Source organism: Anolis sagrei, chromosome 10 (genome assembly GCF_037176765.1).
Source record: "Anolis sagrei isolate rAnoSag1 chromosome 10, rAnoSag1.mat, whole genome shotgun sequence".
Classification (NCBI taxonomy): Eukaryota; Metazoa; Chordata; class Lepidosauria; order Squamata; family Dactyloidae; genus Anolis; species Anolis sagrei.
Window position 1 is genome coordinate 32,774,879 of NC_090030.1, and position 27,083 is coordinate 32,801,961.

General features: G+C 46.3%; 1 protein-coding gene across 1 annotated transcript in view; it reads right to left on the minus strand.

Annotated features, from left to right (window-relative positions):
- The window catches only part of ABCB7 (ATP binding cassette subfamily B member 7), a 130,465-nt gene that overhangs the window by 81,040 nt on the left and 22,342 nt on the right, over positions 1–27,083 (minus strand). Inside the window, exons 2-3 of the mRNA XM_067471682.1 lie at positions 25,935–26,012; positions 7,635–7,721 (exon numbers count right to left, since the gene is read on the minus strand). Coding sequence (XP_067327783.1) covers positions 7,635–7,721; positions 25,935–26,012 — 165 coding nt within the window. The remainder of the gene's footprint in view (positions 1–7,634; positions 7,722–25,934; positions 26,013–27,083) is intronic.

A 27,083-nucleotide genomic window follows, 5' to 3' on the forward strand; every position in this document is an offset into this window, starting at 1 on the left:
TTCGCCCGGGTCATGGGACGGAGACGGTCCTGGTTGCTATTACAGATGAACTTCGTCGTCATCTGATAGCAGTGGATCAGCGCTTCTGGTACTTCTCGATCTTACCGCAGTGTTTGACACCGTTGACTACGATTTAATGATCCACCGTCTCGCCATGTCCGGAGTTTGTGGTCAGGCCCTCAATAGGTTCAGTTCATTCCTCCGAAACCGGAGTCAGTGCGTGGAATATATGGACCAAGTCTCAAATAGATCCCCCCTCCTATGTGGGGTCCCCCAAGGTGCAATTCTCTCCCCTCTTCTTTTCAACATCTACATTAGATCCCTTGCCAGTTTGGCTCGGAGATTCGGCCTGGACTGCTATCAATATGTGGACGACACCCAACTCCTGTTGCGCTTGGAGCCTGGAGTAACGTCAATACCTGACCATTTCGCCTTATACATAGAGGCTCTGTCGAACTGGCTACGTGCTAGCAGACTGAAGGTGAATCCGGCGAAGACTGAGATCCTGTGGCATGGCCGCCCGATAGGTCCGACCCATCCGTTACCTACCTTTGATGGCGCTGCTCTATCTCCATCGCCTACCGTTAAGAGCTTGGGTGTCGTTTTGGATTCGCAGCTGACAATGGAAGCTCAGGTCACTGCTGCCAGCAAACAGACCTTTTTCCACCTACGACAAGTGAGGCAACTGGCACCTTACCCGTCGGATGAGGCTCTGGCAACAGTCACCCATGCCACGGTCACGTCTAGGCTGGACTATTGTAACGCCTTGTATGTTGGCCTTCCTATTTCTACGACCCGAAAGCTCCGTATTGTCCAGAATGCTGCAGCCAGGTTACTCACAAAAACGCCCATGAAATGCCATAGAACACCAGTGCTGCGGCATCTACACTGGCTCCCAATTGAGCATCGTGGTTTGTATCAGATGCTGGTCCTGACCTTTAAAACTTTATATGGCCAGGGATGTCCATTGTACCTTAGAGACCTCCTTCTCCCATCATCGGAGGTCGCCACGACCATCCCAACGCGATTTGCTCTATACACCGGGTCCTAGGGAAGTGCACTTGGAAAGTACCAGACGCAGATGGGCTTTTTCTGTTTCTGCCCCTGCCTTATGGCATTCCTTGCCTCCCTATTTGAGATGAGCCATGCGTGACTTAGGGCATTTTATCCTAGCACTTAAGACCTGGCTTTCTACTAGAGCATTTGACCCATGTTAATTGTAATATTTGTATGTATGTGTTTTATCCTGTATAATTTCTGCAATGTAAATCGCCTGGAGCATTTCAGATGGAGGGTGATTAATAAGTAATTAAAGATGATGATGATGATGATGATGATGATGATGATGACGACTCAGGGCAGATCACAATGCACACATACATGGCAAACAGTCAATGCTGTCTTCATAGACCTGCCAGGGACTTATGATACTGTAAACCACCACCTCCTCCTGAGAAAAATATATAATATCACAAAGGACGACCACCCCACCCGCCTCATAGGAAACCTGCTACAAAACAGGAGCTTCTTTGTTGAGTGCCAGGGCCAGAGAAGCCGATGGCGGAAACAGAAGAACGGCCTGCCTCAGGGGAGTGTGCTTGCTCCATCCATGTTCCACATTTACACAAATGACCAGCCACTGCCAGAAGGGACAGAAAGTTTCATCTATGCTGATGATCGTGCTATCACCGCTCAAGCTCTAGGTCAGTGGTTCTCAACATGGAGTCCCCAGATGTTTTTTAGACTTCAACTCCCAGAAATCCTAACAGCTGGTAAACTAGCTCAGATTTCTGGGAGTTGTAGGCAAAAACACCTGGGGACCCACAGGTTGAGAACTACTGCTCTAGATGCTCTTACTGCCTATTACAGGGAAAACCAGCTGATCCCTAATAATAATAATAATAATAATAATAATAATAATAATAATCAACCTTTATTTGTACCCCGCTACCATCTCCCGAAGGACTCAGTGTGGCTTACAAGAGGCCGAGCCCAAATACAACAATAAAAACAGCAGCAACAACAACAACACAATAACTCAAAAAACAAAACAATAGCAAAGAATAGCAATAACATTAACAACACCTAATGACACAATTAGAAACAATGGCTGGGCCAAATGTAATAATTAAAATTAAAAATTAAAAGTGCAGGGCATGACAAGGAGGGGTGTTTGGAGGGGGATGGGCATGCAGATACCCTGAATCTCTGATAAAGTGCGTTGGGACATAATACTAGGCATTTCCTTATTCTGGAAAGGCACACTGGAACAACCACGTTTTCAAGCTCCTCCTAAAGATTTCTAGCGACGGGGGCTGTCTGATGTCCTTAGGGAGAGAGTTCCAGAGTCGAGGGGCCACCACCAAGAAGGCCCTATCCCTCGTCCCCACCAATCGCGCTTGCGATGCCGGTGGGATCGTTAGAAGCCTCTCCAGATGAACGAAGAGATCGTGTGGGTTCGTACACAGAGATGCGGTCACGCAGGTAGGCAGGTCCCAAACCAGCCACTGCCCGAAGGGACAGAGAGCTTCATCTATGTTGATGATCGTGCCATCACCGCTCAAGCAGGGAGCTTTGAGATGGTTGAACAGAAGGTCTCCAAAGCTCTAGATCAGTGGTTCTCAACCTGGGGTGCTCAGATGTTTTTGGCCTTCAACTCCCAGAAATCCTAACAGTTGGTAAACTAGCTGGGATTTCTGGGAGTTGTAGGCAAAAACAACTGGGGACCCACAGGTTGAGAACTACTGCTCTAAGTGCTCTTACTACTTATTACGGGGAAAACCAGCTGATCCCTAATCCATCTAAAACACAGACATGTGCCTTTCACCTCAAGAACAGACAAGCATCCCGAGCTCTGAGGATTATTTATTTATTTAATTAATTAATTTAACTTGTATACCGCTACTCCCAATTTGGCTCGGAGCGGTTTACAGAAGCAGATTAAAACAATACAATTAGCTTTAAAATAACAATAAGAAGCGAGGGCGGACATAGCCCCGAGTTGTTCACCCATCAAAAGCTTGTCAGAAAAGAAAAGTTTTACAGGCTTTCCGAAAAGCAAGTAGGTCTCGGATGGTTCGAGTTTCAACCGGCAAGGCATTCCATAAATAAGGGGCTACAATCGAGAAGGCTCTCTGCCTAGTAGAGGACAGATGATAAGTCCGGATCTTGGGGACTTCAAGCAAATTTTGGTCTTCAGACCGGAGTACCTAGGAAGGAATCCCACTGGAGCATTGCAGCGCACCCAAATCCTTGGGAGTCACTCTGGACCGTGCTCTGGCCTACAAGAACTGCCTGAACCTCAAGCAAAAAGTGGGTGCTAGAAACAATATCATACGAAAGCTGACTGGCACAACCTGGGGATCACAACCAGACACAGTGAAGACATCTGCCCTTGCGCTGTGCTACTCTGCTGCTGAGTATGCATGCCCAGTGTGGAACACATCTCACCACGCTAAAACAGTGGATGTGGCTCTTAATGAGACATGCCGCATTCTCACGGGGTGTCTGCGCCCTACACCACTGGAGAAATTACACTGCTTAGCCGGTATTGCACCACCTGACATCCGTTGGTAAGTAGCAACCAATAGTGAAAGGACCAAGGCAGTGACATCTCTGTTTGGGTATCAGCTAGCACGTCAACGACTTAAATCAAGAAATAGTTTTCTAAGATCTACAGAGACACTCGCTGGAACACCTCAGCAAGCGAGAGTCCAAAAGTGGCAGGCTCAAACCCAGAACCTCAATCAATGGCTGATACGAAATGAGAGACTCCCCCCTGGGCACACAGAGGACTGGGCGACTTGGAAGGCTCTGAACAGACTGCGCTCTGGCACCACGAGATGCAGAGCCAACCTTCAGAAATGGGGCCACAAAGTGGAATCCTCGACATGCGAGTGTGGAGAAGAGCCAACCACTGACCACCTGCTGCAATGCACCCTGAGCCCCGCTACATGCACCATGGAGGACCTTCTTGCGGCAACACCAGAGGACCTCCAAGTGGCCAGATACTGGTCAAAGGACATTTAATCCGAAGTTCGGATAAGCGAGACGCTACCGTAACCGTCTTTTCTAGCAGCCAGCCCTGTTTTCTCAGCTATTTCTAAGGGACAACTAGAGTAACGATATGCTGTAACTAATCTAATAGACACAGGAAGACATTAATGAAATGAGATGGAATGAAATTAAAGGCAAGGAATGAAATTAAAGGGGATATTCGGTGCTGCTTAACAGCTGTTCTGTGACCAGCAAAATTAGATTTGGACCGGTGGCGACCCCTTGGTATTCTAGCAAACTACGAGTATTTCTAATGAAATACACCAAGATGGCTTTCTAGAAAGGAATAAACCAGAGGCAGGTGCAATTTGTGGACAAGACTGAATACAAGAGGGCTGAAGTTGCGGCAATTCTTAGTTGCGGCAGTTGCAGCAATTCCTAGACGACACATCCGGACGAGATCCCTTCCAGTCCGGCTTCCGTGCGGGGCATGGGACAGAGACTGTGCTGGTCTCCATCACTGATCACCTTCAATGCCAGCTTGACCAGCGCGGGTCAGCGCTGCTTGTGTTATTGGATCTCACAGCAGCATTGGACACAGTCGACCACCATCTTTTGACCCACCGCCTTGCTGTTGCTGGAGTGAGTCAGGGGGAGAGCTTTGAAGTGGCTGTCCTCCTTCCTTCACAACCATGGACAGTGAGTGGAGAGGGGAGGCCTGGTCTCTGAGAGGTCCCCTCTCTCTTTCTTGTGGGGTTCCTCCTCAGGGGGCCATTCTCTCCCCTCTGTTGTTTAACATCTATATGCGACCACTTGCTCAGCTAGTTCGAGGTTTTGGGCTGGAGTGTTATCAGTACGCGGATGACACTCAGCTGGTGCTGAAGACGGAAGACCGACCAGACTCTGTACCCAATAATTTTCATCAATGCCTCGAGGCCGTGACTGGATGGCTGCGTGCCAGCAGGTTGAGGGTGAATCCAGCAAAGACGGAGATCCTATGGCTGGGTCAACCGGGCAGTGGGGACATCCAGCTGCCTACCCTGGATGGCGAGGCGCTACGCCCGTCATCGTTGGTCAAGAGTCTGGGAGTCCTTTTGGACCCTCTGCTGACGATGGAGGCCCAGGTCTCTCTCCGCCGTGAGCAGAACCGCCTTCTTTCACCTGCGGCAGGCTAGACGGCTGGCCCCCTCCCTGTCCAGGGACGACCTGGCTACGGTGATCCAGGCCACGGTCATCTCAAGACTGGACTACTGTAACGCCCTCTACATTGGCCTTCCTCTGTCGGTGATCCGGAAGCTCAAGTTGGTACAAAATGCAGCTGCTCGGCTTCTTGCGGGAATTCTGATGAGATGCCACATCACCCCAATCTGACTGCAGCTGCATTGGTTACCAATTGAGCACCGGATCACTTTCAAAGGGATGGTACTCACCTTGAAGGCCTTGCATGGTCTGGGGCTGATGTACCTGAGGGACCGCCTCATCCCCTCCCAACCCCAGAGATCCCTCCGTTCTGAGGACCAAGATCTGTTGAAAATTCCCAGCGTCAAGACCTTGCGTCTAACAGCAACCAGATGCAGAGCCTTCACAGCAGTGGCACCATCACTCTGGAATACTCTGCCACCTGAAGGCCGTGCCTTGTGGGACTTATCAGCTTTCTGCAGGGTGTGTAAGACATACCTGTTTCGGCAGGTCTTTGATTTTTGATATTGCTGTTTTTAAATGGTTTTAAATTGTTTTTAAATTGTGTTCGATTTTAGCCTGTTCTTGTAAGCCGCTCCGAGCTCCAGGAGAGTGGCGGCATAGAAGTTTGAATAATAAATAAATAAATAAATAAGGCGCGTTTTGCATTTCGTTGAGAATTCGCCCAAAGCTACACTCTGGGCACCTGCCTCCAGATAAACAAGACAGAGACATGGAGGACAGTCATTTCCAGGCTTTTTTGCCATTGTGTAACCTCCAGTCATCAGACAGGAAATTAAGCAGCACAGAAAGAGCTACACCAGTGTTTCTCAACCTTCCTAATGCCGCAATCCCTGATTATAATTCCTCACGTTGTGGTGACCCCCAACCATAACATTGTTTTAGTTGCTAATTCATAGCTGTAATTTTGCTACTATTATGAATTGTAATGTAAATATCTGATATGCTGGATGTATTTTCGTTTACTGGACCAAATTTGGCACAGAAATACACCCAAATTTGAATACTGTCAAGATTTTTATTTATTATTTATTTATTATTTCGAGCGCTTCTACCCTGCCCTTCTCAACCCCCTGGGGGGACTCAGGGCGGCTTAAAAAAGGCACAATTCGATGCCCAACAGTTCACTTAATACAATATACAAAATACAATATAACGACAACAGTTATAACTAGTTAAAACAATCAAATTCATATAATAGCAGCAATGAAATCATCTTGTGGTCAACGTTCACCAATTCATAAATCCATAATCCATCCAGCTTTGTAATTGTCCTTTCCTATTCTGGTCATCATTGTCTTTTATCCATCTGCCAGCTTACCCAAAGGCCTGGTCCCATATCCAGGTTTTTAACTTCCTTCTGAAAGAGAGGAAGGATGTTGATGACCTAATTTCCCTGGGGAGTGTATTCCACAGGCGAAGGGCCACCACCAAGAAGGCCCTGTCCCCACCAGTCTCGCTTGAGATAAAGGTGGGGCCGAGAGCAGGGCCTCCCCAGAAGATCTTCAACTCCGAGGTGGGACACAGAAGGATATACGTTCAGACAGGTATGCTGGGCCAGAGCAGTTTGGAGGGTGAAAGGAGTGTTTCTTGTGCAACTAAGTCAGAACTGATTCCGTAACCACACACTTTCAAGACAAATCTCTGTAACAGCGAAGCTTAGTACCTGCATTGTTCCTGTTCTTGTAAATAAACTTTCTTGTTTACTGTTCATCACATCTGACTCAAGTGTGCTTCTGTGCTTAAAGGTTTAAAAGCAGCTTTAAGCAGAAATCAAGCACTTAATGGTGGCAGCGTATGTTTTAAAGAACTATCTTTAAAAGGGAACCTCAGAAACACAAGCCTGAGGGCTAAAACCATCACACTCTTTCACAAGCTACCCCAAGTAAGCCAAGGGCTTATCAGCGCTTCTAAGTGGGTGGGTGCCAGTGCGCTTTCAAAAAGGATTTTTCGGCCAGGAAGAAATTGCCAGTTTTCTATTTCTTTTATTTTTGGGGAGTATTTTATTTCCCAAACGTCACGCTACATCCTTTTATATATCTTGCTGTCAGCTGGTGGGATTAAATATTTCCCCCCAAATAGTTCCCCCTATTTTATAACAGGCAAGGAAGACTGGTTGGGAGAAAATGATTAGTTGGCTAAAGTGAAACCCTGGGCAGGTATTGTTAGACCCGCCGCAAACTAGGCTCCTGCGGGACCAAACCTTGACAGCACGTCCCTGACGTCATGAGACTCCGCCTCTTGCCCTGCCCCTTTCTCCGCCCCTTTCTCCGTGCCAGCGTGGTTTTTACTTTGCTAGGGCAGCATTGCCAGCGTACTCTCTCAGTTGGCAAAGAGGCAATTCCCCCGTCCAGATCCCCACACAGCAAGCCTGAACGCTTCCATCTTCCTCTGCAGGTCCTTTTGCAGGAATGTAAAGAAATGTCAAGACTACTTACCCCTTGCTTTGGATCTGAATGTAGTCCTCCACCAGCATGTCCATGCCAACATGTCCTTTTGTCTATCTGGGACCATCCTTGGAGGTTCTGCGCAGGGAAGAACACAGAAGACCATGACTTTTGAGCGTTACACGTGGCACAAGGAAACAGATTACTAAAAGACTCCATTTAGCTTTGCTTAATGTTACTCTCAATAATAATAATAATAATAATAATAATAATCATCATCATCTATATAAATAAAAATGTAATGTTAGTTTGTGCTACCATCAGAACTCAAAAACCACTGGGGGAATTGACACCAAATTTGGACACAAGACACCTAACAGAACAATTTATGTCCTCCACTCAAAAAAATTGATTTTGTCATTTGGGAATTGTCGTTGCTGGGATTTATAGTTCACTTACAATCAAAGAGCGTTCTGAACTCCACCAATGATGGAATTCAACCAAACATGGCATACAGGACTTCCATGACTAACAGAACACACTGGAAGGGTTTGGTGGGCATTGACCTTGAGTTTGGGAGTTGTAGTTCACCTACATGCAGAGAGCACTGTGGGCTCAAACAATGATGGATCTGGACCAAACTTGACACAAAAATTCCATATGCCCAAATATGAACACAGATGGAGTTTGGAGGAAATAGACCTTGACATTTGGGATTTGTAGTTACTGGGATTTATAGTTCACTACAATCAAAGAGCATTCTGAAACCCACAAACGACAGAAATGGGGCAAACTTCCCAAACAGAACCCCCATGACCAACAGAAAATACTTAAGGCCATCCAGTCCAACTCTCTTCACCGGGGCAAGAAAACGTAATCAAAGCCCTCCTGACAGAGAGCCATCCAGTCATCAATATATAGATAGATAGATAGATAGATAGATAGATAGATATGATTCTCTCTCTCACATACACACAGATATAGTATCATAGATTTGAAAGAGACCCTTAAAGAAGGACTATGATATGTTACATATTCCAGAGTAGGCAAACCAGGCAATCTCCACATCAACACTGACAAAGAAACAACAAGAAATACTGTTTACTCACAAGCAGAAAGGAATTGCATATATTAGAAACCAACACTTTCTCATTACTTTATTTTCCAGATCACCTGACTGGGCCACAGCAACGCCTGGCAGGGGATAGCTAATAATAATAATAATTCTTTATTTATACCCCACCACCATCTCCCCAAGGTACTCGGAACGGCTTACATGAGGCCAAGCCCATCAATAAAAACAAGAAAACAATAAACAAAAAGAATTAATATATAAATCACGTATAATCAATAACACACAAGGATTTAAAAACCAATGGCCGGGCCAAATGTAATAATAATAATAATAATAATAATAATGAGACCTGGGTTGAGGAAGTACAAAACTCTATAGGTTTGAAAATGAGTTTCAGTGGTTTAGTAAAGGTAACGATTTCCTCTTGACAATAAGTCTAGTCGCGTCCAACTCTGGAGGGTGTTGTAAGTTGTACCTAGTTCAAGTATGTGTGTGTGTTAAAGAAAACCTTATACTGTTGATTATTACGAAGATTAAGACCATCAAAGGAGGCCCTGCTCTCAATCCCACCACTCTCACAAACGTGGTTGATGGGGAAGAGGGACAGGGCCTTCTCGGTAGTGGCCCCCCTCTGTGGAATTCCCCCCCCCCCCCCAAGGACAACAGGATGGCCACCTCCCTCCTCTCCTTTAGAAGAGAATTGAAGACTTTGCTTTGGGACCAGGCGTTCATCTAGCGACAATTGGAAGCAAAGTTAGGACATATGCGACATTGGATTTACCCGACTTGTCTTGGTTTTAACTGGCATCTTGATTTATTGTTTAATTAACTGGGTAATGTATCTGTACAATGTGTTTTAATGTTTTTTACTGTTTTAATTGTAACCCTTATTGTTTATATATTGACAGCATCACATGATGCTTATGTGAGGTCGCCCTGAGTCCTGCTTTGGGGGGAGAACAGTGGGGTAGAATCAAAGAGTTGGAAGAGACCTCGTGGGCCATCCAGTCCAACCCCATTCTGCCAAGAAGCAGGAAAATTACATTCAAAGCACCCCCGACAGATGGCCATCCAGCCTCTGTTTCAAAGCCTCCAAAGAAGGAGCCTCCACCACACTCCGGGGCAGAGAGTTCCACTGCTGAACGGCTCTCACAGTCAGGAAGTTCTTCCTCATGTTCAGGTGGAATCTCCTCTCTTGTAGTTTGAAGCCATTGTTACGCGTGCTAGTCTCCAAGGAAGCAGAAACGAAGCTTGCTCCCTCCTCCTCCCTGTGGCTTCCTCTCACATATTTATACATGGCTATCATGTCTCCTCTCAGCCTTCTCTTCTTCAGGCTAAACATGCCCAGCTCTTTAAGCCACTCCTCATAGGGATTGTTTTCCAGACCCTTGATCATTTTAGTCGCCCTCCTCTGGACAGATTCCAGCTTGTCAATATCTCTCTTGAATTGTGGTGCCCAGAATTGGACACAATATTCTAGGTGTGGTCTAACCAAAGCGGAATAGAGCATGGGGAGCATGACTTCCCTAGATCTAGACACTAGGCTCCTCTTGATGCAGGCCAAAATCCCATTGGCTTTTTTTGCCGCCACATCACATTGTTGGCTCATGTTTAACTTGTTGTCCACGAGGACTCCAAGATCTTTTTCACACGTACTGCTCTCGAGCCAGGCATCCCCCATTCTGTATCTTTGCATTTCGCTTTTCCTGCCAAAGTGGAGTATCTTGCATTTGTCCCTGTTGAACTTCATTTTGTTAGTTTTGGCCATTCATCTCTCTAATCTGTCAAGATCGTTTTGAATCCTGCTCCTGTCCTCAATCAACAAAGTATTGTCGAAGGCTTTCATGGCTGGAATCACTCAGTTCTTGTGGGTTTTATCGAGCTATATGGCCATGTTCTAGAGGCATTTCTCCTGACGTATCGCCTGCATCTATGGCAAGCATCCTCAGAGGTGAGAATGGAACAAATTTTGGGCCCGAAACGGAAAAGCTCCTCCTGGAACGAAAATGCAATCGATACGAAAGGCAGGCGGGAGTGGGTATCAGCTCCAACCCATTTTTCTGTCTAGTGCATTCCAGTTATCCAGCCATGAGCACCTCTTGCCTTCTGGTCTTTGGAAGGAAAGCAGGTTTGTCTCTTAGCGAACATGTGCTCTTCAGGTGATGAGAAAAAACTTGTTTGCATTGTCAAGCTTTTCCTTGTACGCTTGCTTTTAATTGTGCTGCTTTGATTTTGTTGTACTCAAACGTGAAGGTGGCTTATAGATCTCATGGGTGCTTCAAACAAAGCACACTTAACAGGTGTGTGATTATCACCTGCGGGTCTCTCCACAGATTTCCTCCTAAGAGGAAGTTGTTTTGCATGTGGGAAATACTATTTAATGGGCGCATTCAGGTGGAACAATGCGCAGGAAAGTGCTTGAGAGTCCTGGCTTAATGGGAACAAGAGGCAAGCCTGCCCGCCCCGCACCGTCTGATCTGCTCTCCCGTCGGAAGAACAGCTAAGCAGTATTCAAACCTCCTGTAGTGTTTCAGATGTCACTACAAACAAAGCCACACATTTGTGGTTTGTTCAGTTACTCCCATTTGCTTCAGGACCCAAATGCGGTCATTGCTAATAGTCAACATGGATTGATCAAAAACAAGTCATGCCAAACTCATCTGATCTCTTTTTTCGATAGAGTTACAAGCTGGGTAGATGCGGGGAATGCCGTGGATGTAGCGTACCTGGATTTCAGTAAGGCCTTCTTTGACAAGGTCCCCCATGACCTTCTGGCAAGGAAACTAGTCCAATGTGGGTGAGGCAAAACTACGGTTAAATTGGTTAAATGGACGAACCAAGAGGGTGATTCTCCCCAAGGCTTCCTCTTCATCCTGGAAAGAAGTGACAAGTGGAGTGCCATCTGGAGGGTTCCGTCCTGGGCCCGGTCCTGTTCAACATCTTTATTAATGACTTGGATGAAGGGCTAGAAGGCAGGATCATCAAGTTTGCAGACGACACCAAATTGGGAGGGAGAGCCAAGACTCCAGAGGACAGGAGCAGGATTCAAAACGATCTGGACAGATTAGAGAGATGAATGGCCAAAACTAACAAAATGAAGTTCAACAGGGACAAAAGCAAGATACTCCACTTAGGCAGAAAAAATGAAATGCAAAGATACAGAATGGGTGACGATGGCTGGCTCGAGAGCAGTACGTGTGAAAAAGATCTTGGAGTCCTCGTGGACAACAAGTTAAACATGAGCCAACAATGTGATGTGGCGGGAAAAAAAGCCAATGGGATTTTGGCCTGCATCAAGAGGAGCCTAGTGTCTAGGTCCAGGGAAGTCATGCTTCCCATGCTCTATTCCGCTTTGGTTAGACCACACCTGGAATATTGTGTCCAATTCTGGGCACCACAATTCAAGAGAGATATTGACAAGCTGGAATGTGTCCAGAGGAGGGCGACTCAAATGATCAAGGGTCTGGAGAACAAGCCCTATGAGGAGCGGTTTAAGGAGCTGGGCATGTTTAGCCTGAAGAAGAGAAGGATGAGAGGAGATATGATAGCCATGTATAAATATGTGAGAGGAAGCCACAGGGAGGAGGGAGCACGCTTGTTTTCTGCTTCCTTGGAGACTAGGACGCAATGGAACAATGGCTTCAAACTACAAGAGAGGAGATTCCATCTGAACATGAGGAAGAACTTCCTGACTGTGAGAGCCGTTCAGCAGTGGAACTCTCTGCCCGGGAGTGTGGTGGAGGCTCCTTCTTTGGAAGCTTTGAAACAGAGGCTGGATGGCCATCTGTCGGGGGTGCTTTGAATGCAATATTCCTGCTTCTTGGCAGAATGGGGTTGGACTGGATGGCCCAGGAGGTCTCTTCCAACTCTAGGATTCTATGATCCTAGGAGTCACACCGGGCCTTCATCCCATTAAGCCCTTGCACTGAAGACGCTGAAGACGTCTGCATTGTCCAAACATGGTTTAAAGCTGGTTAAACCACTTCTAAGGGCCCACTGGTGAGGCATCGTTACTTTCCTGCAGAAGGGGTACCTATTGGATCTACTCACATTTGCACGTTTTCGAACTGCTAGGTTGGCAGAAGCTGGAGCTAATGACAGGCGGCTTTACAACATAGGCAGCTTTTCAATGCCATTAAAACAATGTAAAAATTGCAATAAACATTTAAAACTGAATTATGGGGACAACTCATCTAGATGCCTTCCAGCTTGGGAGTGATCCTGGACTCATTGCTGAGCCTGGAACCCCAGGTCTCGGCAGTGGCCAGGAGAGCTTTTGCACAATTAAAACTTGTGTACCAGTTGCACCCATACCTTGGGAAGTCTGATCTGGCCACAGTGGTCCATGCTCTTGTTACATCCCGAATAGACTACTGCAACACACTCTACGTGGGCTTGCCCTTGAAGACTGTTCGAAAACTTCAACTGGTCCAGCGAGCGGCAGCCAGATTGCTCATCGGAACGTCATACAGGGAGCATACCACCCCTCTGTTATGTCAGCTCCACTGGCTGCTGATCCCGTTCTGAGCACAATTCAAGGTGCTGGTTTTGACCTACAATACCCTGTACGGTTCCGGTCGAGTGTATCTGTCCGAACGTATCTCCCTCTACGTCCCACCCCGGAGTTTGAGATCATCTGGGGAGGCCCTGCTCTCGACCCCATCACTGTCACAAGTGAGGCTGGTGGGGACGAGGAGCAGGGCCTTCTCAGTGGTGGCCCCTCACCTGTGGAACTCACTTCCGGGGGGAAATAGGGCATCATCATCCTTCCTCTCCTTCAGGAGGAAGGTAAAGAAGTGGTTGTGAGACCAGGCCTTTGGACAAACTGACAACTAGATAAGACAATCAGACGAGTAAGACTGACAGGACGGACAATGTGGAATTGAAATTGGAACTATGAGATAGCGAACGCTGACCGTTTTTGAGGAGGAATTGGGTTTGTATTGGGTTTTTATTGATTTTATTGGTTTTATGGTTGCAATGCAGGAGTTGTTGTTTAACTGTGAATTGATGTATTTTGTTTTACAACTGTTATGTGATGCGGGCATCAAATTGTGCCTTGCCCTTCGGGGTGAGAAGGGCGGAGTAGAAGCAACCGAAATAAATAAATAAATAAATTCTTGCAGATTTCCTTGCCTGACAACAAAGAATCATAGAATCATAGAATCAAAGAGTTGGAAGAGACCTCCTGGGCCATCCAGTCCAACCCCATTCTGCCAAGATGCAGGAATATTGCATTCAAATCACCCCTGACAGATGGCCATCCAGCCTCTGCTTAAAAGCTTCCAAAGAAGGAGCCTCCACCACACTCCGGGGCAGAGAGTTCCACTGCTGAACGGCTCTCACAGTCAGGAAGTGCTTCCTAATGTTCAGATGGAATCTCCTCTCTTGTAGTTTGAAGCCATTGTTCCGCGTCCTAGTCTCCAAGGAAGCAGAAAACAAGCTTGCTCCCTCCTCCCTGTGGCTTCCTCTCACATATTTATACATGGCTATCATATCTCCTCTCAGCCTTCTCTTCTTCAGGCTAAACATGCCCAGTTCCCTAAGCCGCTCCTCATAGGGCTTGTTCTCCAGATCCTTGATCATTTTAGTCGCCCTCCTCTGGACACATTCCAGCTTGTCAATATCTCTCTTCAATTGTGGTGCCCAGAATTGGACACAATATTCCAGATGTGGTCTAACCAAAGCAGAATAGAGGGGTAGCATGACTTCCTTAGATCTAGACACTAGGCTCCTCTTGATGCAGGCCAAAATCCCATTGGCTTTTTTTGCCGCCACATCACATTGTTGGCTCATGTTTAACTTGTTATCCACGAGGACTCCAAGATCTTTTTCACACGTACTGCTCTCGAGCCAGGCGTCCCCCATTCTGTATCTTTGCATTTCGTTTTTTCTGCCAAAGTGGAGTATCTTGCATTTGTCACTGTTGAACTTCATTTTGTTAGTTTTGGCCCATCTCTCTAATCTGTCAAGATCGTTTTGAATCCTGCTCCTGTCCTCTGGACTATTGGCTCTCCCTCCCAATTTGGTGTCGTCTGCAAACTTGATGATCCTGCCTTCTAGCCCTTCATCTAAGTCATTAATAAAGATGTTGAACAGGACCGGGCCCAGGACGGAACCCTGCGGCACTCCACTCGTCACTTCTTTCCAAGATGAAGAGGAAGCATTAGTGAGCACTCTCTGTGTTTGTCCACTTAACCAATTACAGATCCACCTCACCGTAGTTTTGCCTCGCCCACATTGGACTAGTTTCCTTGCCAGAAGGTCATGGGGGACCTTGTCAAAGAAGGCCTTCCTGAAATCCAGGTACGCTACATCCAAGAAGGACTAAGTCCAATCCACAGGCTGCAAACTGCCAGGATTCCTCTATGGAGAAGAGCAGCCCGGGAATGATAGGCGCTCCCCAAAGTAGGTGCCAGCCCTTTGAATAGGTTTATAACCCAAGTGGGTTGTGCAAACGGCTCCCCAACCCGACATGCAGCCCGATGAACCGATAATCACATCGCTTTCTTTCTTTCCCAACCCCAAGGTCTTCTGCTTCCACATCCGAAGGGAGGGCTGCGTTTAGGATGTCACTTTTCCAGCTAGACTCTAAACAAAATGCTTAACATCTCTATTATGCCAGAACACCGAGAGCAATTTGGCAAGCGTCGTAACAACAATGTAAAAGCACTTACACAGACCCGAAGAAATGCCTACAAGTACCTGAGAGAACATTAATTCACAGCAATTCTTTGCAGAAAACATCATTGCTTCTGCTTTGAAGAATGGGAGCTCGGAGGTTACAGCACGCGAAGCACTTACAAAGGAAAATAATCAAAAACGCCGAGAATATTCAATCGGAGATCACAAACCACATAATGGCCATGTTTGCATTTCATACAAAGGCAGCGTACGTTTAGTATTGTTTGTGGCTTCTGTCTTGAACGACTCACAACCCCACCCCAACCTACCCCAATTCTGGAGACAAGAAGGCATTTCCCCCATTGAACCCCAATTGGCCCAGAGGAGAAAAAGGTTTTTGCCTTCATAGAATCCTAGAGTTGTAAGAGACCTGGTGGGCCATCATCCAGTCCAACCCATTCTGCCAAGAAGCAGGAAAATCACATTCAAATCACCCCTGACAGATGGCCATCCAGTCTCTGTTTAAAAGCCTCCAAAGGAGCCTCCACCACACTCCGGAGCAGAGAGAGTTCCACTGCTGAACGGCTTTCACAGTCAGGAAGTTCTTAGAATCATAGAATCAAAGAGTTGGAAGAGACCTCCTGGGCCATCCAGTCCAACCCCATTCTGCCAAGAAGCAGGGATATTGCATTCAAATCACCCCTGACAGATGGCCATCCAGCCTCTGTTTAAAAGCTTCCAAAGAAGGAGCCTCCACCACACTCCAGGGCAGAGAGTTCCACTGCTGAACGGCTCTCACAGTCAGGAAGTTCTTCCTCATGTTCAGATGGAATCTCCTCTCTTGTAGTTTGAAGCCATTGTTCCATTGCGTCCTAGTCTCCAAGGAAGCAGAAAACAAGCCTGCTCCCTCCTCCCTGTGGCTTCCTCTCACATATTTATACATGGCTATCATATTTCCTCTTAGCCTTCTCTTCTTCAGGCTAAACATGCCCAGCTCTTTAAGCCGCTCCTCATAAGGCTTGTTCTCCAGACCTTTGATCATTTTAGTCACCCTCCTCTGGACACATTCCAGCTTGTCAATATCTCTCTTCAATTGTGGTGCCCAGAATTGGACACAATATTCCAGGTGTGGTCTAACCAAAGGTGTTGGCTATTTGTTTGAATTCTTCTTTGGTGATTTCTCCCTTTTTCCACTTCTTGTGTATGTCTCTTTTGTGTCTTAGCACAGTTCTTTGGACATCCATTCTGACTTCTTTGCACTTGTCCTATTTTTTCTCTTTGTTGGCACGGTTTGCAATTGCGCCTTGAGTATTTCACTCTTGAGAAATTCCCATCCATCTGTAACTCCCTTGTCTTTTAGTATCTGTGTCCACTGAATGCTGCTCAGTGTTTCCTTCATTTTTCGGAAATCAGCTCTCCTAAAGTCCAAAATGCGGGTTTGACTTGTCTTAGTTTCAGCCTTTCTTTGTACTTCAAATTGCAGGAGCACATGGTCACTTGCCCCTAAGGATCCGACCACTTCAACCGCATCAATCAGGTCCTCCGCATTTGTTAGGATGAGATCAAGAGTAGCCAATGCCCTTGTTGCCTCTTCTACCTTCTGGACCATGAAATTGTCAGCAAGGCAAGCGAGGAATTTGTTGGACCTTGTACTCTTGGCCGAGTTTGTTTTCCAGCAAATATCGGGATAGTTGAAATCGCCCATGACTACTACATCTCTTCTCTGTGTCTGTTTGGTCAACTGTTGGCAGAAGACTTCATCAAGTTCTTCCTCCTGGCTTGGACGTCTGTAGTAGACGCCTACAACGAGATCTTTTTGAGTCCCAGTTCCCCTGATTCTTATCCAGGGATAAGGCCTTCTCACCCTTCACTGAAGTCATTATTTATTTATTTATTTTATTTTATTTTATTTATTTACAATTTTCTACCCTAGGACCGGGCCCAGGAGGGAACCCTGCTTCTGGCACTCCACTCGTCACTTCTTTCCAAGATGAAGAGGAAGCTTTGGGGAGAATCACCCATGCAAAGCAAGTAAACATAGCATTGAATGAAACATGCAGAATAATCACAGAATGTCTTGAACCTACACATGTTGAAAAACTACAAGCTAGTTAGCATTGCCCGATGTGCAATGGGAAGTTTCTGCTAAATGTGAGAGAAATTTACTTATTTATTTATTTATTTATTTATTTATTTACTATTCTTGTATACCGCTGTAACTCAAGCCCGAGGGCGACTCACAGCGGTTTCCAAACAGCAAAGACAATAAAAACAGCAGTAATCAATATATAAAACAGTTAAACTACACAGTTCCATTAATAACCAATAAGCAATCAACAATACACAATTATCACAAATCCCATCCCCCCGATCGCCTCATCATCCAAACGTGATCCAAATTCGTCGTCATTGTTCCGTTCCTAAGTTCACATTACCACACTTGCACTGAATTACTCAAACGCCTGCACAAACATCCAGGTCTTGAGCTTTCTACGGAATGTCATGAGCGATGGTGCCAGCCTAACGTCTACAGGAAGGGTGTTCCACAGCCGAGGAGCCACCACCGAGAAGGCCCTGTCCCTCGTCCCCGCCAGCCGTGCTTGAGAGGCCGGCGGGATCGAGAGCAAGGCCTCCCCGGAAGATCTCAAAGTCCGGGTGGGTTCATAGGCCGAGATGCGGTCAGATAGGTATCTTGGGCCGGAACCGTTTAGGGCTTTATAGGCCAGTACCAACACCTTGAATTGGGCCCGGTAGCAAATCGGCAGCCAGTGGAGCTGGTGCAACAGGGGGGTTGTGTGCTCCCTGCGCTCCGCTCCTGTTAGAATCATGGCTGCCGCGCGTTGGACTAGTTGCAATTTCCGGGCCGTCTTCAAGGGCAGCCCCACGTAGAGAGCGTTGCAGTAGTCTAGGCGGGATGTGACAAGAGCATGGACTACCGTGGCCAAGTCAGAAATAAGGTTGAAAACTGTGAAAGCCACCCACTGCATGGCTACCAGCCTCCCCCCAGTAGACTCAAATCAAGGAAAGGTTTTATGAGAACCACCACTCCTCTTGGTGTCTCCTGGAACGAAAATGCAATCGATACGAAAGGCAGGCGGGAGTGGGTACCAACTCCAAGCCCATTTTTTCAGATCAATTGCCTGGGACCTGGCAGGGCTTGCAGCCGAGCGCCAAGTAAGGAGTGCCCCTGCCAGGCCCGGGCACAGCCTAACCCACATTGGACTAGTTTCCTTGCCAGAAGGTCATGGGGGACCTTGTCGAAGGAAGGCCTTCCTGAAATCCAAATACGCTCCATCCACGGCATTCCCTGCATCTACCCAGCTTGTAACTCTATTTATCAAAAGTCATGAGTCTGGCATGACACACAGAGAGTGCTCACTAATGCTTCCTCTTCATCTTGGAAAGAAGTGACAAGTGGAGTGCCACAGGGTTCCGTCCTGGGCCCGGTCCTGTTCAACATCTTTATTAATGACTTAGATGAAGGACAAGAAGACAGGATCATCAAGTTTGCAGAAGACACCAAATTGGGAGGGATAGCCAATAGTCCAGAGGACAGGAGCAGGATTCAAAACGATCTTGACAGATTAGAGAGATGGGCCAAAACTAACAAAATGAAGTTCAACAGTGACAAATGCAAGATACTCCACTTTGGCAGAAAAAATGAAATGCAAAGATACAGAATGGGTGACGCATGGCTCGAGAGCAGTACGTGTGAAAAAGATCTTGGAGTCCTCGTGGACAACAAGTTAAACATGAGCCAACAATGTGATGTGGCGGCAAAAAAAGCCAATGGGATTTTGGCCTGCATCAATAGGAGCATAGTGTCTAGATCTAAGGAAGTAATGCTACCCCTCTATTCTGCTTTGGTTAGACCACATCTGGAATATTGTGTCCAATTCTGGGCACCACAATTCAAGAGAGATATTGACAAGCTGGAATGTGTCCAGAGGAGGGTGACTAAAATGATCAAGGGTCTGGAGAACAAGCCCTATGAGGAGCGGCTTAGGGAACTGGGCATGTTTAGCCTGAAGAAGAGAAGGCTGAGAGGAGATATGATAGCCATGTATCAATATGTGAGAGGAAGCCACAGGGAGGAGGAGGGAGCAAGCTTGTTTTCTGCTTCCTTGGAGACTAGGACGCGGAACAATGGCTTCAAACGACAAGAGAACATGAGGAAGAACTTCCTGACTGTGAGAGCTGTTCAGCAGTGGAACTCTCTGCCCCGGAGTGTGGTGGAGGCTCCTTCTTTGGAAGCTTTTAAACAGGGGCTGGATGGCCATCTGTCAGGGGTGATTTGAATGCAATATTCCTGCTTCTTGGCAGAATGGGGTTGGACTGGATGGCCCAGGAGGTCTCTTCCAACTCTTTGATTCTATGATTCTATGAAATCCGTGTTGACTATTAGTGATGTCCGCATTCCTTTCTAAGTGTTTGCAGACCCCTTCTCTACACCGCTTTCCTTCTGAGCTGCTAAGTCTTGGCTGCAACTCAAGGGGGCCCCTGGGAGGCTGCACTTCAGATGGTTCACTGAATAAAGTTGCCACAACTTTATAGACTGTTGTCGTGTCTTCCTTTCCTGTGTCATCTTGTCTATCTTTTTGGTTTTGGGTAAAGTTCAAGCACTCCATTAACTGACTTATAAAAGCTCCCATTATTCCTTTTTATTGCAACGAAGATGCCTGCTTTCAGAATACTGGGGATTTAATAATTTCCACTCTTAGGTCCTTCTAGTCTGGAACACGGTGGACCAAGGAAGTGATTCATATTGACCCAAGGTTGCCCTGCCCTGGATATATATATGGAGCGCTGGCTAATGAAGGAATATGTCGCAGGATATGAGAACGCCACTTATGAAGAAAAGCATGGAGAAACACTCATGGCCTCCTTGGTAATGATATAGATGTCGTTGCCCTGCACAATGTTGCTAAATATAAACAGCCACTCACTACTCTCGTCATCAGTCAGTCCGGGGTCCAAGTCAATGCTGATTAAGATAGCAAACGATGCAAGGGTGTTGTTCCGTTTGATTTCCCGGGAGTTTGATTTCAATTGCCCCATAGTTGTAGGAAATAGCACCCCTTTTTGCATTTTTTCCAGGATTGTTACAGACTCAGTGTGCTGGTACGGCTGTACCAGGAGCTCCAACTTATTTGCTTTGTATTAAATGTTTGCTGGGTTTCAGGGACTCTGCAGATAGGTGGTTTCCTTTGGTTGCAGTCATACTGCAAGTCTCCTGTCCATCATTGTTAAGTTTTGGTTCCGCCCCTTGCTCAGGGCAATTGGGAAGGGAAGGGAGCCATTTTTAGTTAGTCTCAGCAAGGAAAGCAAATGTACAGGACGTGTGCAAGCTTCCCCTGTACAAAAGCTTCAACCTTTAAGACTTTCAGGCCTGCATTAATAGGGGCATAGCGTCTAGATCTAGGGAAGTCATGCTCCCCATACTCTATTCTGCTTTGGTTAGACCACACCTGGAATATTGTGTCCAATTCTGGGCACCGCAATTCAAGAGAGATATTGACAAGCTGGAATGTGTCCAGAGGAGGGCGACTAAAATGATCAAGGGTCTGGAGAACAAGCCCTATGAGGAGCGGCTCAAGGAGCTGGGCATGTTTAGCCTGAAGAAGAGAAGGCTGAGAGCAGATATGATAGCCATGTATAAATATGTGAGAGGAAGCCACAGGGAGGAGGGGACAAGCTTGTTTTCTGCTTCCTTGGAGACTAGGCTTCAAATTACAAGAGAGGAGATTCCATCTGAACATGAGTAAGAACTTCCTGACTGTGAGAGCCATTCAGCAGTGGAACTCTCTGCCCCGGAGTGTGGTGGAGGCTCCTTCTTTGGAAGCTTTTAAACAGGGGCTGGATGGCCATCTGTCAGGGGTGATTTGAATGCAATATTCCTGCTTCTTGGCAGAATGGGGTTGGACTGGATGGCCTAGGAGGTCTCTTTCAACTCTTTGATTCTATGATTCTATGAAAAGCTTCAACCCTTAAGACTTTCCGGGGGGAAACAGTCTTAAGAGCATCCAAGACTTTCCGGGGGTAAACAGTCTTAAGAGTCTCCAAAGATTTCCAGGTAAACAGTCCTAAGTACCAAAGAATTCCAGCTGGAGAATATCTAAACCTTTACTGGTAGGTCCACTCAGTGTTCAAGACACAGTTCGACCCGGTAGCGGAGCCCACATCAGTAAGGGTTAGATTACAGTCAGCCTGGGAGAAGTTAAAAAGGGGATTTTCCATTTAAAGTAAAGAAAAAGTTATTGAAGACAGTTGCCTGTCCTTTGTGGGCAAGATTAGGAAGTCACCAGTTACATAAAGGGCAGCCCTATGTTGAGCGCATTGCAGTAGTCCAATCTGGAGGTGACCAAGGCATGGACCACCCTGGCCAGATCAGCCTTCGCGAGGTACGGTCGCAGCTGGTGCACAAGTCTCAATTGTGCAAAAGCCCTCCCGGACACTGCTGACGCCTGAGCCTCAAGCGTGAGCGATGAGTCCAGGAGGACTCCCAAACTGCAGACCTGTGAATTCAGGGGGAGTGTAACCCCGTCCAACACAGGTTGTCACCCTATACCCCGATCCGGTTTGCGATCTACCAGGAGGACCTCTGTCTTGTCGGGATTGATCTTCAGCTTGTTCCAGATAGACACAGCGGCCAGGCACTCGTCCAGCACCCGAGAGGCCTCCTTGGAATTGGGTGGAAATGAGTAGTAGAGTTGTGTGTCATCTGCGTAGAGATGGCACCCAACTCCAAAATTCCGGATGACCTCTCCCAGCGCTTTCATGTAGATGTTAAAAAGCACAATTGAGACTTGTGCCCCCGAGACCCATCTCAGAGAGATGACCCAGAAGGATACCATGATCGATGGTATCGAAAGCCGCTGAGATGTCCAAGAGAACCAACAGGGTCACACTCCCTCTGTCGAGCTCTCTACGGAGGTCATTCACCAAGGCGACCAAGGCTGTCTCGGTGCCATGACCAGGCCTGAAACCAGACTGTGTCTGATCTAGGTAGTTGATGTCATCCAAAAAGCCCTGGAGCTGGGAGGCGACCACCCGCTCCAGCACCTTACCCAAAAAATGGAGGTTGGAGATCGGTCTGTAATTGTTCAGCACCGTGGAGTCAAGGGAATCCTTTTTGAGGAGTGGACGAACCACAGCCTGTTTCAATTTAGATGGAAAAATCCCTTGCTCCAATTGTATGTATTTCTCAATTACTGAAATGTATAGAAAAATCAGGCTCTCTCTCTCTCTGTATAAGAAACCCAACCTAACGGACAAGCAAGCTACGTCCCAGGCACAGCGAGAGGGAGGGGACATTCCAGGAGAGAGATAAGCCCATACATTCTCACCCTAGGGGGTGAGAAAGGCGGGGTATAAATGACCGAAATAAATAAATAAATAAATACTAGGAGCCACAGGCTGGTACATCTAGGTACTAAGTAAGGAGCCTCTTGACAAGTCAAAGTGGGCCCCTTGATTGATGAGTGTAAGCTATGCTTGCTCTTTAGAAACACAGACACATGCTTTTTGCATGTTAGAAGGTAGAATTTGATGCTAAGATGACGTAGGAATGAGGTCAATGTATGTAGAAGCATGTTTCTTTGTTTGCTTGATTCTGAAACCTATAAAAGGCAGTCAGCCCCTTGATCGGGTGCTCTGGTTTGCTTTGAGACGCAAGTCCACTCCAGGGCCCCAGCTGGTAATAAAAGCCGTGCTTTTCAGATCTCAGGATCTCTCTTTGTCTCTGCTTTCCTGAAACCTTTTCCCTGCCATTTCAATTCAGGTTCACAATCTGGTTCAAAATGTCCCTGTTATAGTCAATGCGGAACAGGGTGTGGAAGTTCAGTTTCCCACAGCAAGAAATGAGTTTGTTGATACCGAAACTAGCCAGTTGCAGAGGCAAATTGACTCAGAAAAGGAGGACAGTTCTCAGACTGATAATGAGCAGGAAGGCAAACACTAACGAACAGACTGACCTTGACGAAACGGGAACCTTAGATCGAGCTGACCGTTTGGAATTTAGAGTTCGAAGGAGTGTGAGAATAGCTAACAAGAAGTGTGAGAATAGCTAACAACTACCGTCCGGTCAGCCTCACGTCGATACTAGCCAAGATTCTGGAAAAGATTATTAAGGAAGTGGTCTGCAAACACTTAGAAACAAATGCAGTCATCGCTAATAGTCAACATGGATTTATCAAAAACAAGTCATGCCAGACTAATCTGATCTCTTTTTTTGATAGAGTTACAAGCTGGGTACATGCGGGAAATGCCGTGGATGTAGCCTGTCTGGATTTCAGGAAGGCCTTCGACAAGGTCCCCCATGACCTTCTGGCAAACAAACTAGTCCAATGTTGGCTAGGCAAAACTACGGTGAGGTGGATCTGAAATTGGTTAAGTGGACGAACACAGAGAGTGCTCACTAATGCTTCCTCTTCATCTTGGAAAGAAGTGACAAGTGGAGTGCCACAGGTTTCTGTCCTGGGCCCGGTCCTGTTCAGGATCTTTATTAACGACTTAGATGAAGGGCTAGAAGGCAGGATCATCAAGTTTGCAGATGACACCAAATTGGGAGGGAGAGCCAAGACTCCAGAGGACAGGAGCAGGATTCAAAACGATCTTGACAGATTAGAGAGATGGGCCAAAACTCACAAAAGGAAGTTCAACAGTGACAAATGCAAGATACTCCACTTTGGCAGGAAAAATGAAATGCAAAGATACAGAATGGGGGACGATTCCTGGCTCGAGAGCAGTAAGTGTGAAAAAGATCTTGGAGTCCTCGTGGACAACAAGTTAAACACGAGCCAGCAAAAAAAGCCAATGGGATTTTGGCCTGCATCAATAGGAGCCTAGTGTCTAGATCTAGGGAAGTCATGCTCCCCATGCTCTATTCCACTTTGTTTAGACCACACCTGGAATATTGTGTCCAATTCTGGGCACCACAATTCAAGAGAGATATTGGCAAGCTGGAATGTGTCCAGAGGAGGGTGACTAAAATGATCAAAGGGTCTGGAGAACAAGCCCTATGAGGAGCGGCTTAAGGAGCTGAGCATGTTTAGCCTGAAGAAGAGAAGGCTGAGAGGAGATATGATAGCCATGTATAAATATGTGAGAGGAAGCCACAGGGAGGAGGGAGCAAGCTTGTTTTCTGCTTCCCTGGAGACTAGGATGCAATGGAACAATGACTTCAAACTACAAGAGAGGAGATTCCATCTGAACATGAGGAAGAACTTCCTGTTGCATCCCAGATCAGGAAACGAGACCATAAGATTAAATCCACCACACTGGACTGTGGGAAAAAAGAATCCTCTTTATTGATGAAAAATGGTTACAAAAGAAAGGTAAATGTAAAGTCAAAATGCCACAGTAGAAACACAGCATTCAGGAAAATCTCTGAACTTGAGCAAAATTCCAAAAGTCACCATACAAAAACCAGGAACCTGTTAGCTTATCACTAACTGTACTTGAAAACTAGAAGCCTCTGGGAATGCAGGCCATGGAACACAGGAAATCTGCCAAGGTACTGCCTCAGTCTCAAACGATGCTTGATCTAGCTAGACAGCCGGGGAGAGGCCCCTTAAAATAAAGAAACTATTTCTTGAAACGCCTCCAGACTTTGAAGCCTTCCTCTCCCATAATCTATTTGACCTTCGTAGAAACTGCGATTCACTCCTGTTCTTCCAAATCTGTTCTCTTCGGTCCTCATTAGCAAACCCAGGTGTGAGTCCCTCTGGAGAGCTATTACTGCTTAATTCCAAAACATTCTCATCAGGAAGTTCAGTTTCTCTTTCCCCGCCACTGGCCTCATAATCAACAGTTTCAACACCATCAGGGAAAGATACATGTTCAGAGGCCTGTTCAGTTGCATCAGGAAATACAATTAAAGAATCAGGTTCCGGTTCTGGTTCGCACGGAGGCTGAACCCCAACACTTCCTGACTGTGATTGCCGTTCAGCAGTGGAACTCTCTGCCCCGGAGTGTGGTGGAGGCTCCTTCTTTGGAATTTTTTAAACAGAGGCTGAATGGCCATCTGTCAGGGGTGATTTAAATGCAATATTCCTGCTTCTTGGCAGAATGGGGTTGGACTGGATGGCCCATGAGGTCTCTTCCAACTCTTTGATTCTATGATTCTATGTTTTCATGGGATTTTGCTTTGCTGGTGCCTTTTTTGGATCATGCTTCAAAGTGTTGTTTTGTATTGAACTTTTAGAACATTATTTTTGCTTTTAAGAACTTTTCATCTTTTACTTTTTAATAAACTATAAAGATTTCTGGCTGTGTTTTCAGCAAGGTGAACCTATTCTGAGGTGCGAGAACATCAACTGCTGAAGTTACATTACATTTGAAAATAAACATTTTATCAAACACCATCAATTCATCTAAAACAGAACGACACAGGATTAGCTTAATAGCTTCATATCAGCCAATAGAACCGCATATTTTAATCACACTACAACTAATTTGCATGTCAAATAAAGGAGAGGTTCTTCGTTAGAGAACTATTCTGTGACATGCAAACAGAAAGGCATACAGGCTAGGAAATAAGTGTTTAAGTGGAACGTATAGAATCCACTTAAGAGTTGGTTGGGGCAGGAAGGAGCTGGTGTTTTTATTCCAGGCAGAAAGACAAAGTGGAAGAGAAGATTGCTCAGCCCTACCTTTGCAGCATCCAAGAGCGGCCTTGAATAGCATCTCCCTGAACTCTGCCACAGAAGTCGGCTGAATGCTGGTGGCATCTGAAAAGAAGAAAAGGGAAGCGGCAGTAATTCAGGGCACAAAGTCAGCAAACAAGAACATTTCAACTCCTTCACATCTACATGTCTGGCACTCACAGGAAAGGAACAAAAGAGAGAGATGAAAACCAGTAGGGAAAGGGGTGGAAATAAACACATCTGACTATTTAAAATGCTAAATGGCCAGGCACTTTTTCCTTCTCTCCATGCACTCCCAGAAGGAGGAGGAGGAGGAGAGAAGGAAGAAGAAGAAGAAGAACAACAACATTATATTATAAGTTACTTCATTTATTTATCGTGTCAGGAGCAACCAGACATTTTTAACAGTTATTTAAGAACTGTTTTGAATGTAACCTTTGAAGATCTGTACCTCTAAGAGAAAGGACACTTTGAAACCATCAAGCTTCTGTACTTCAATAAACTTGTTACAGTTTCTTTTTAAAGTCAAGCCTATGTTACCATTCTTTTCCAAGTCGAGTCTTGCTACATACTGAAGAAAGACCAAAGCAACATTGTAAGCTAGTGGTTGTGTCATCGATATAATAAGCCCTCACGAAGAGGTGCCTTCTTTTACCAACTCTCTACATATTGGTAGCAGTTATATTTATACATCCTTATAATTTGGTGGCACCATGACAAATTAGTGGCCACACCTTTACAATTAATAGCAGTAATATACAGACTCCGCGAACCTGTGCCTTCAAGGGGAGTGTGACCCCATCCAGCACAGGTTGTGACCCTATACCCTGTTTGGCAAGACAGAGGTCCTCTTGGTCGATCGTAAACCGGATAGGGATATAGGGTGGCAACCTGTGTTGGACGGGGTTACACTCCTCCTGAAGTCACAGGTCTGCAGTTTGGGCGTCCTCCTCGACTCATCACTTACGCTTGAAGCCCAGGCGTCGGCAGTGGCTGGGAGAGCCTTCGCACAATTAAGGCGGATCTGGCCAGAGTGGTCCATGTCTTAGTCACCTCCAGATTAGACTACTGTAATGCACTCTACATGGGGCTGCCCTTGAAAATGGCCCAAAATTCCAACTGGTTCAACAGGCGGCGGCCAGACTGGTGCTCCTT